At 37.5% G+C, this 12,561-nt stretch overlaps 1 protein-coding gene across 2 annotated transcripts; it reads left to right on the forward strand.

The window, feature by feature from the left end:
* Positions 1 to 263: 263 nt before the first annotated feature.
* Positions 264 to 11,066, forward strand: lingo4b (leucine rich repeat and Ig domain containing 4b). 2 transcript variants are annotated; one of them, XM_060870252.1, is made up of 2 exons: positions 264 to 702; positions 8,821 to 11,066. In XM_060870252.1, exon 2 carries the CDS (start codon positions 8,833 to 8,835, stop codon positions 10,654 to 10,656), a length of 1,824 nt encoding a protein of 607 aa, XP_060726235.1. In that variant the 5' UTR covers positions 264 to 702; positions 8,821 to 8,832; the 3' UTR covers positions 10,657 to 11,066. The 2 variants fall into 2 exon arrangements, with proteins under 2 accessions (XP_060726235.1, XP_060726236.1); XM_060870253.1 differs by lacking the exon at positions 264 to 702 and adding an exon at positions 8,014 to 8,026.
* The last annotated feature ends 1,495 nt before the right edge of the window (positions 11,067 to 12,561 follow it).

Consider the following 12,561-nt stretch of genomic DNA (forward strand, 5'->3'; position numbering starts at 1 on the left):
TTCTTTAATTCTTTAATTGTTTCCTTAATTTACTTAAAATTGGGCTTAGAGACCATGCTTCCAGAGGCTTTTCACGATAGTTAAATGTGTGTGTGTGTGTGTGTGTGTGTGTGTGTGTGTGTGTGTGTGTGTGTGTGTGTGTGTGCGTGTGCGTGCGTGTGTGTGTGTGTGCGTGTGTGCGCGTGCGTGCGTGCGTGTGTGTGTGTATGTCCTGAATGAACTCCATCAGCGACTGTGTGTCTAATACAACACAAAATCCTGTCAGGACAGTCGCCGCTCACCAGCACACTCTTTAAACCCTGTTAGAGCTTACGCACTTACGCACAGCGATGCTTTTATTTGATTCTATTCATTTTTCCCCTCTGGCATGAAAGATTCGTCATGAACGTTTTTATATCTGTCCCAAATTAATCTCATCTCTCGCTCCATTTGCGCGATGGCAAAGTGCGTCGAAGTTGCAGGAGGGCTGAGGAGAGTCGACCTAAATTATGGTCGCAATTATCTTTCCAAACCCAAGAGACAAGGCGACGTAGACAGAAGGAATTAGTGAAGGAGTAAAACGATTAAAACGCTCGACCCCCTGTCTCCAGACAGGTTCGCTCATTACCGCGATAGAGGACACGGAGAGTGGAGGAGGATTTCTGAGGACAGAAATGCGGATAACGACTGGGAAAATTACCACAGTTTCTTGTTGCATCACCGGTAAGATCCCACGTTAACTTTCCCGTAACTTGCGTGTTTGTTCTAATGTTGTGGTTCAGCTGAATACGAAGGGGAACCGCAGACTTCCTGTTTTACGTTATGAATAATGCGTAAAGTTTCCATGTGCGCATCAAAGGATCACGTTGCTTCCCTTTTTGTTTTTGCCGTTTTGTTTTTGTTTGTCTGTTTAAATTGGGAGGGGAAACCTGCTGTAAACAGGTCATGGTGGATTTGTTAAGCACTATATTAGTGTCACTGCTGGTGTGAAGATTCTCATTTAGTAAATATTGTTGCTCAAATCCCAAATGGAGAATAGATTTGAAGGGCTGTAAAACAAACAGTTCCAACAGTATTAACTTGAAAAGCAGTATAATAGGTACTTTTTTAATAGGAGCATTTATTCATATTTATTATACATTCAGATTTAATTATTCACCTGGAGATATCAAGACCTACTCATCGTGATAGTATGCTGTGAGCTAAGGTGAATAAACCTGAAGAACACTAAGATGTTGTCAATATTATAACACATGGATTTTGAATGACTCTATAACCCATTTTACAAGTACATTTACTTGGATATAGCTTATAACAGACTCCATTACATATCGTTATACATTGAAATCCCTGTCGAATTATGCTAGTAAAAATAGGACAGGGTCTACACTGAGGTAAGGAATACCCTAAAGCTAAAACTGCAGTAGAAATAAGTACAAGAAAAACAACCAAGTCAAGCACTAAAAGAAAAACAAAACATAGATTAATGCTTATTTAAGTATTTGGTATAGAGGTTGGTATTTAGTCTTCTCTACATTTGAAGCCACTTAGGGATTTTTCAAGACAGGGTAATTCATAACACCACTGCAGTTCTCCAGGACTGAAGGGAATGTGGTGAAGAACAAGATCATAGTTACAGCTCTCACTACTATAGGCAGTCCACCTCGGTAACTAGAAAGAGGTACTGTAAAAATGGAAGAGTACCAATTTAAAAAAGAACTTCGGACAGTCAGTCTCAGTTGCCACTGAGCCAAATTACTGGTGCAGAGAAGTAAATCTTGCCACATTTTGATGAACTGACATATTGATTCAGTTCTTGGCTCGCCTGCCCAACGAAGGCTGTCAATTTGATGTTAATCCACAGAATAGAAAGCACACAAGAAAAAGGCTCCTTCTATCCCATATCTCAGCTCTCACCACCAATAAACACTATACCACACTCACTGCTCTTACCCTGTTGTTCTTCATAACTTCACTCTGTGTTCAAGTAAGACAAAGGTCTGTAGTTTCAACATGGTTTTAATAATACGGCTAGCCACTGTTCAGTTGAACAGTCAAGCTAGTCACATTACATTTGTGGTTTGCTCAATAAACACATGGTCCTTTAAGATGCACAGTAATGGTATTTATAACTTTCAGGCATGTCACTACCTTCAGCTGATTTTAGGCCGTGTGATTAGAGCAGTCTTTTAAGATTATTACTTGTCACATTTACAAGATAAGTGCAATTAAAATCTTGGCTGAATTCTATAACAGACTGTACAATGGCGGTGTCCATGTCAGATGATACTGTCAGATGTCAGCTGATACCAATAACATCGTCTAACAATAGACTTGCTGTTAAAGAAAATTACTGCCTTGTGCATAATCAATCAGTGTGATCTGGGCTTATGCACAAAACATGATCACCTAAACATCCTTCATTGTGAGCTTGAGGTAACGAAGATATTTTTACAGACCATTATCATATTTTTTATGTTTCACCATTGCATTCACCATTCACTGTATATGTAGCTTTCCCACAAGTTTTAGGCAGTCCTGTTCTCCTACTGGTGGCTTTTAGAGAGGTGGTGTTGTAGCAGCTACAACAACAACAACAAAAACAATAACAAGATTCTATGACCTTTCTTTCATCATCACTTCACATAGGAATTATATAGATCTTAGCCTTCAGTGATAAATGCTTTTATAATAGAAAAAGAATGAAAGATTTTTAAAAAATCTACATTGTCTGAGATTCATAGTACTATGAAAAGACTAATTCTACATTTTTTTGTGTCATTACATACCATATCAAGTTCCCAGATATGAAAAACTCATCTCATATAACCCTGTTATAAAGCCTCTTTAATTGACTTTTTTAAAACATGAGAGAAATATGATGACAAAACACATAATGTAATTATACTCTATCTATACACATGCAAAAAATGAGTCAGAGCCTTTAATACATTTACATTTTACATTTAATACATTTTTCATCACTTACATTTTTGCTTGATTTAATTGGCCTGATTTTTATTTTTATTTTTTTTTATAAATAACACACACATCAGTGTTAATCAGTCTTCCTTTACTGCAGTCATTTAACTTAACTACAAGTTTCAGACATATAGGCATATATGATTTTTAACCCACCCAACCCCTTCCCCCAATGGGCTGTATCAAATACACTTACTACACTGTCTGGGGCACTTGTACAGACTGAGGGCAGGGCCTCAATATTCAGTGAGTGTTTCCTGTAATGGAAGATAAAACAGCAGCCTGTTCTACCAGTAGAGTGCAGTGAGGCAATTTCTACATTTAGGCTAAAGTGAGTAGACTTCTAAAGATCCAAAGGAGCATTTTAATCAGCTAAATTTGAATACATAGCCAGTGACACAGAACCCAGACCCTGCTGCTTGATTTATTTCTGACTCCTGTAATTCCTGGAGTGGTTGCACTGATGGAATCCAGCAATCACTTATCTGATCACTGGGTTTGTTTTGCTCAGTAGCTTGGTCAATATTGCCTCCTACGCTTCAAATGAATTAGTTTGTGATTTAAGAGCTCCAGTTATAGGTGAATGAAAATCTGTGGCATTTTATAGGTTGTATTTCACAACAAGACCCTTGTTTGTATATGAACTAAGTAATCACTTAATATAATTATGGCCTGAGCACCGAATGGTGCGAAGCCCTATTGTTTTTGCTCGGGAGTATTATTTTATTTACTTATTTATTTATTTGTTTTTCCACACATTGGCCGACTGGGGTCCCTTAACATGCTCGAAAACTATTGAAATTTGGCACACACATCAGAGTCGTGCGACGCCAGGCTCGGGCAAAGGCTGGAATACGGGCGTGGCAGGGGGGCTATGTAGCGCCCCCTGTAATGCCAAAACAAACATTGGTGCACAGATCGGGCAATTATGTACGCACATGTACGAGAGTTGGTATGCACATAGGTGAACTTTTAAATACTCCTAGGGAATTCATGCGATTGACACCAAACGTGGTGAACATGATGCAGAGACATTGCACTTGCTAAATTGCGAAGGGATTTTTGATATCTTGAACGGTGCTGCCATGGCGAGGCGACTAAGTTATGGCGAATTCAGAGAAAAAGGAAGTGTCTAATATCTAAAGCAAAAAATGTCTTATTGGGATGACACGCGGTGTGTATGTTCGGCCAAGGATTCAGATCGCATCGATGTGCCTATTGTGAATCTCGGACATAGCGCCACCAACAGGCGCCAGGAAGTGTGTCAGTCACAACAGTTGCATGTGGTGAACTTTTAAATACTCCTCCTAGGGAATTCATGCGATTGACACCAAACGTGGTGAACATGATGCCGAGACATTGCACTTGCTAAATTGCGAAGGGATTTTTGATATCTCGAACGGTGCTGCCATGGCGAGGCGACTAATTTATGGCGAATTCAGAGAAACAGGAAGTGTCTTCTATCTAAGGCAAAAAATGTCTTATTGTGATGACACGCGGTGTGTATGTTTGGCCAAGGATTCCGATCGCATCGATGTGCTTATTGTGAGTCCCGGGTATAGCGCCACCAACAGGCCCCAGGAAGTGTGTAAGTTTCAAAGGTGGATTTTTTGACAGCTGCATGCGGTAAACTTTTAAATACTCCTCCTAGGGGATTCATGCAATTGAGACCAGACTTGGCCACCATGACGCAGAGATATTGGAGATGCGAAATTGCGAACGGATTTTTGATATCTCAAACACTGTTGCCATGGCATCGTGTCAAAATTTACATTTATTTCAGGCATATTTAAGGCTTTTGCCGTGCTTAGATTAACTTGAAATTTGACACATACATCACATTTGTCGGCTGTTAAGTGTGGACAAAAAGGTCAGACAAAGGTGTGTCTCTTAAGTGGCTCACTAGCGCCCCCGCTTGTCTAAAATGTGGGGTTTCATTTACCTACAGTGCCCAAATGGGTCAGTAACAACATGAAATATTCCATTGATATTTACCTACTTGATGCACTTGCCCACTGTGCATTGTTTTCTGGGAGGCACCGTATAGCGATAAAAAAACGTGCGAGGGCCCGCCATCGCTGCTTGCAGCTATATTATTTGTTTTATAATCCCATTAAAATATAAACCGTATAGGATCCCAACATCCAGCTTTAGCTTTAAATGTTTTCATTGTTTGTGCCAAGATTGTTGGCAGTGATCAGCTTGTCTTGGGTCAAGTGTCTTTTCCTAATTTTATTAACCTTTCTGTTTGTAGTATTAATGCTAAGAAGCAGATAGACTGATCAGACAGTTGTATGTAGTTAGCAGTTTAATGAATTACCCAAACAGGACCCTATCTAAATATATGATCTAATTCTAAGCTTTCCAGGAATCTCAGTCTGGTATACACATGAAACAGACTTGAATCATACTCCTCCCCCATCAACAGCTAATTCCTTTGACTGGAATATAGACTAAAACCAAGCCTTTGCAAATTATATCAGCTATAACCAACCAGCATGTGTGTCAAACAGAAGCCAGCTGTCTGCTCTCTGTAAGAGATTAGGCAAATATTCATTTGTGAACTGGTTATATGGTGTCTAATCCACTGCAGTCAGTAAAGGCCCACATTGCATTAATAAAATGCTCAACCTTTAAGTGCTATGAACAAATGTGATTACCTTATTACAGTAATGCATACACAGTCAATTGTATTGCATGAGTCATTCATACTCCCAATATGAGTGATTAGTTTACATACTAGTGCTGCCACTCAAATAGACAAATGAAAGACTAGATAATTTCATTAAGCAACAGTCCATCACAGATGTATGTCATCAGTGTATGTACCCTTTCTCTAATGACAACCATTTTTTAGTGTCATATAGAGTACAGAACAAGGTTATAATAATCTTCAATAAGCTTCAATTTAAGAAAATGTTCTTAAACTTTGGATTAAGCTTCCTTTTACTCTTTAAAAATGTAGGCAAGAAAAGTGATCACAATGCCTAATGTCAGTATAAGCAAAAAAAAAAGGTTATCCTTTGTCCTTGCTTGTTCAAAGGCAACAAATTAGGACACATTTTTCCCATTGAGCCTTGCAAAAAATGAATCAAGACTTACTAATAAAAAAATACAGTAAGCTGTGTGCTTTCATGCCTCACCTCTGCATGTGCAACAGCCTCAGGATTGATATTGATGTATACATAAGCAATGACTAATGTAATCATGTTTGTTATGGGCCTGAAGCCTCTGTACACAAACCTCAATTTGTCTTTATAGCTTTCATGCACTCCTATGGTTCTATCGTAAAAAGCAGTCTATTCTAAATATACTATGAATAAATATGAAAATATATACTATACACAAATGTACAAACTGAGGAAATCCACAAACCTGGTACTAATATACAAGATATATCTGGGTACAAGAACAGTTTTTATTCAATGCATTGAATAAATACAGATTGGGAAAATAAACAAAATACTGCAGCAGAGAATGATAGCTTAATACTTTCTAAAATAATAATCAGAGACAATATTGTTCTTTGGAATAACAGAAAAATAAGGGGGGAAAAATACACTATGGCTGTCTTTCCACTAGGGCTAATTATAAATACACAATCGGACTTAATCCATAGAGATATTCTTTTACACCTTAATTACAATCTTATTTGTTTTATATTATTATTTATTAATTTGTCCCAGGCTTGGTTGTGGTAACCTATATACAAAATATAATTCATTTATATGTAGTAATTCTAGGTATATTTATCAAACAAACAAACAGGAATTACACCATTAATTTATCAAATGAATAAAACAAAAGAAAGTAAAAAGCCAAACATAAATCTATACTTTTGCTCAAGGGGACAACACTCTGTATTCTGTTCATTCATTTTTTGTCATTCAGTCCTGCAGCTGTTATGTGCTAGAGGAGCCTTTAATAATCACGAGTAGACCTCTGCTGAATTCTGCAGCATGTGGAAATGGTACCAGTTGCTGGAGCAATAAACAGCTCGCTCTCACGTGCACAACCTTTTGTTGTTTTATCTGTGGAATGCTAATTGGGGATTAGTGAGCAGCTGGGGTTATTTCTCACACAGCCAAGGTAGGAATAGCACCACAGTGTGTAAAAGGGTGTCAGCATTACCCATTTCTGGTCTGCACATTGAGTTCAAATGTCAGGCTAGATACAGAGGGTATTGACCTTTAATACACTTTCCTGTTTAATGCTTCACCGGCACAGACAGAATTTTAAAGAAGGTTAAAATGAAGTCAATAAATTCTTGAATGTTACTGTATATTTTATTTGATGACACACTGCCCAAAACAGCACTTTTGACCTTTTCAGCCAAAGGTACATTTACAAGGAGTACTATTCACCCTGTCTTATTGTTACTATTATTGCTCTGCTGAGTTTTATGAGAAAGTGAATTCAAGAAGATTTTTTTTTTTATTGCCATTTCATCTGACCTTGTTCTACAGGACTTAATGAAGCTGTCAGATTTGATGATTTATCTGTTGATAAAATTTGAGAACACTGACTACACAAGTGTGATCAGGTTGGCAATAACATGGTTTTTAGTTTGTTATTATTGATTACATTTGATTATAAAATGCACATGTGGGGCAGGTTTGTTGTTTTGTATACAATTTACCTTGAAACAAAGGGATTCAAAATGTTTGGTGTATTATGCTTTGTCTTAAACCATTAGATGCATACAATCAGGCACAAACCATTCATTTATATAGCTATTGTTGAACATTTAGAGTGAATTAATAACAAGACAGAGAAAACGACAAGGTGAGTCATTCCCTAAGCACTACACACATTTGTGTACCTGTCTAAATCTTACAGAGGGCTCAAGACTTTTATTTTTTGTAAGCTGGGTTCTCCACCCCGCAGCTGTTAGAATAGGACTGCCCATTCCCTATAAGACCCTTTGTGGGAATACTAAGTTTGAAACCTGATTGAACTGGTATCTTTAGTCATGTGTCTGCTCTTTAGTGATATTAAAAAGAAAATTTGACTGTCCTGGAGAACAGCGAGTGACTTTGAGCTGCACAGGTTTGAATTGGTCTCTGTGAGTGATTTATTTATGAGTGATTTATACGTTTTCATGTGCCTTTTTTGGCATGCATTAGATTTAACATTGTTCAAATTGTTCATGTATTTCATGTAACTATAAAAAAATTATATTAATATTAATATTATGTTAATTTATTAACATAAAGAAATTGTGTGTATTCAAGTACATTTTGTTTGTGTTAGAGGACATCCTTTATTACAATACAAACTGATGAAGAATTAATGTTAATATTAGCTCTAACAGCCAACATAATCTTGAATGGTTAAAGGTGAACTATCAGATTATAAAATGTAAACTAGGATTTTCAGTATGATCTAATACTTTTTATTAACATACATGGGCCCTACTTTATTCATCGATTGATTGACAAACTGAAAATGAGGAAGCTTTTAAAAAAAAATTACACATTAGAATAAGAGTACATAATTGCAATTTAGAATATTTGGGGAAAACTGCATGCCATGAACATGTTTGCTTGTTTGCAAATAACATTGTTTTGAAATAGTTTTTGATTCTTTAAAAATCACGGACTCTAGTATATTTGTTCAACATTTATCCATACTAAAATGTGAAAATGTCATTTTTAATGTAGCTTAAAAATATACACATTACTTTCTTTTTATTGGTAACAGATAAATGCTAAATAGAGCAAACTGAATAGGGAGCAAAAATTAACAAAGATCATTTGATGATTTCTATGGATATTATAATGTTTTTTTTTATTTGATGTTGATCTGCTACTGTATATAAATGAATCCTAACTGAGACTGTTTCTGTGGTTTGAACAGGTAGAAGATAAGATGTTTGTGGATTCGTGTCATAAGAAGTGGGTCACAGCACTCCTGCTACTCTACTGTTTGCAGTCATCAGCATCTGAGTTCCTATGGCCATGTCCTCAAAAGTGTATTTGTAAGCAGGACACACCAGAGGTCAATTGTTCATCCAAACACTTAACAGTTGTTCCAGAAGGATTGCACATCAGTACCAAGCGGCTGAATCTTTCTGGCAACCGCTTGAAGACACTGAGTCGGCGACAGTTCTATGGATTAACCCAACTAGAGGAGCTGGACCTTAGTGAGAACCTTATATCTATGATTGAAGTGGAAGCATTTCAGGGTCTAAAAAACCTACGAATATTAAAAATAAAAAACAACAGACTTAAGATCATCCCAGTTGGTGTCTTCTCTGGTTTGTTGAACCTTCTCAGCCTGGACATTAGCAGGAATGAGATACTTGTGTTTCTAGACTACACATTTCAGGAGATGGTGAACCTACAAGAAATGAATGCAGGGGAAAATGACCTGGTTTTTATCTCACAGAGAGCCTTTGTTGGTCTGCAGAGCTTACAAGAGCTGAATGTGGACCGCAGTAACCTTACCTCTATCCCTACTGAGGCATTTTCACAGCTCCAAAGCCTGACCAAACTGCGCCTACGGAGACTCAGTATTAATGTATTACCCAACAATGCCTTTCGCCGGCTGCACCAGCTGCGTACACTGCAGATACTTCAGTGGCCCTCACTAGAGACTTTAAACAGCAACAGCCTTGTGGGTCTTAACCTCACCACCTTGGTTATTAGTAACTGCAATCTGAGTGCCATACCATATGCCGCATTGCGCCATTTAACACACCTGATCTATTTAGATCTGTCCTACAATCCTATTACATCTGTAGAAAGCTCTATGCTGGGGGAGTTGCTCAGACTTCAGGAATTCCACTTGGTCGGTGGAAAACTGCTCCGCATTGAGCCAGGGGCCTTTAGGTGTTTGGTTCACTTTCAGCTGCTCAATGTATCCTCAAACCGACTTACAACCCTAGAAGAGAGTGCCTTTCATGCAGTCGGTAACTTAAAAACCTTGAGGTTAGACAGGAACCCACTAACTTGTGACTGTCGTTTATTGTGGGTGGTGCGACGCCGTTTGAGGTTAAACTTTGATGGTCGCCAGCCAACATGTACTACACCTGATCGTGGGCGCAAACGGGAGTTTCGTGACTTTTCAGAGGCAGAGCTACCAAAAGTTTTTATCTGCAGACAGGCATGTATCATGGAACATAAGCTGCAAGAAGCAAAGGTGGATGAGGGAACCAATGTGCAGTTTGAATGCAAAGCAGATGGGTATCCCCCACCCTCTATAACTTGGTTATCACCCCAGCAGACTCGGTTCAGCTCTATGGGGAGAATACGAGTGCATGCAAATGGTACTCTGGAAGTGCGTTATGTCCAAATGCAAGACACTGGAACTTACCTATGCATTGCAGCTAATGCTGCAGGGAATGATAGTATATCTGCCAGACTTTATGTGAGGAACTCCCCTCGAAACTATACGACTCCCAATTTCTTTGATGAGAGCTGGGTGGAACCTTCATTGCCTCCTTCCACCAACTCATCAGCACAAGTATCAAGTCCATACCCTTTTGATGCCAAGACCCTTGTTATTGCTACTACTATGGGGTTCCTTTCTTTTCTGAGCTCTGTGGTTATTTGTTTTGTGTTCATGTTCCTCTGGAGTCAGAGTAAGGGCCAGATTAAGCACACAGCCACCATTGACTTTGTGCCCCGTACATCTATGGGAGGAGGTGGAGATGGTGCAGACACAGGAAGGTTTACAATGAAGCTCATATGAAGTCTTCTAAGGACAGAATTTAAGTGTAGCTAATGTATAATAAAATATTCAGAATTGTGGCTCCTGTTAACTATACTGAAATTTTGTTGGATAGTTTGGTAACTGCCTTCAGTTCATCATTGCCATTATCTGTCATTCTAATGGGGAAGTCAACCTGCAAAAGATGTAATATTAAAGAGCTTATTTATCTTGAAAAATGCAGAAAGTAAAGTTTGTGTTACTAATTAAACATGATATGAATTTATTTGAGACAATTTCACTCGAAAACAAACATCAACAGATATAATATGTGCATTTTGATCAGGTAATGTGTATATTTTAAAAAGTAATATTGTAGAATACAAATTATTTACTGTTTAATATTTGCATTGTGGTATTTAGATTAAATTCAACTAGATCAAAATACAAGTTGGGGCTGTAAAAGTAGTAAAAGTAGTACCTAAATATATTTAGATGTGACTCACCAATGGATAATTATAGAAGAAAAAATATAAAAGAGTATGATGTGATCAAGTGACATAAGATGCTTTGCAATATAACGTATGTAATGTACATACTTTACACTTTTGATGCACATTCAGCTGATTTGTTACTAATATAGATTTGTTTTGTCAGGAATACTATTTGTGTACTATGCAGGTCTGTCTGTTAGGCACTGGCCACTGTTTTGCATGATTTTTTTTTGTTGACATCTTTTTATAATAAATTCAGATTTAACTTTTTTTATACTTACGTACTTATATATACTTGCTTTAAATATTGCATTGTAATTATCTACCTATAGTCTTGCGCTTATAAATATCCCATTGCAAATATTTTCTTACACATCCAAACCTTAATCCTAAGGGTACAACAGAAATATGAGATATGACTTTGTTAACAACTGTTATGCTTCTGTATGTGAATAACCTTACTCCAAGAGACATGTAGATACTAATTGAATGCCTGGAGAACAATGGTGTGAGGACCAGTTGTGCTCTACTGAGCACACACACACACACACACACACACACACACACACACACACACACACACACACACACTTCTATACTGAGGGGTATATACTGAGGGGTATATACTTCTATAAGGGGTCCATGAATGATTTAATGACTATGGAAAGGGTGTAAATCATATCCTATGGCCTTTGAAGTCACCATTTATCAACTGACTGAACACCTACAGTGGATATAAAAAAGTCAAAACACCTGTATATTTCAAAATGAAATCAAGATAAGTTGTCATCTCTTTTCCACCTCTAATATGTGTTAGCAACATACACAAGTGAAAAACAAATAGAACCCCTTTAGGGGAAAAAATAGAAAGCATCTTTTTTATGTAATACAGCACAATTAGGCAAAATTGTAGTTCATCCCTACTTGTAAAAATGTTCCAGATATAACTGGATAGGATTTATTTATTTTGGATAGGATTTGGCACTGGGATTTACTGGGCCATTACAAAAGATTGAGCTTTTTCTTCTGAAGCTATTCCTTTGTTGACCTGTATTTATGCTTTGGGTCATTGTCATGCTAGAAGGTGAAATTTTTCAGCGGCTGGTTTTGTGCCAAATTAAGGACATAGGGATCCCTGTGGTGCCCCATTTTCTCCAACTGATGATGGCCTTCACTGTTTTAAGGCACATCAAAGGATTGAAATTCCTTTCTACCTCTCCGCTGATTGACTGCATTAACACTGAGATTCTGTGCATGATTTGTAAGCTCTTTGTGACTTCAGCAACTGGATGAAACCAAGATGTCAAGAAAATCTCTATGTTTTTCTTCTAAATTATTTATATTTGTATATATCTTGAATTAATGTATTTTAAACATAAAACAGGGGTGTGATGGTGTGTAGGGGTGTGTAGACTTTTTAATTCCACTGCATGTGAAATTTTGAATTAATGTA

Source organism: Tachysurus vachellii, chromosome 5 (assembly GCF_030014155.1).
Source record: "Tachysurus vachellii isolate PV-2020 chromosome 5, HZAU_Pvac_v1, whole genome shotgun sequence".
NCBI lineage: Eukaryota > Metazoa > Chordata > Actinopteri > Siluriformes > Bagridae > Tachysurus > Tachysurus vachellii.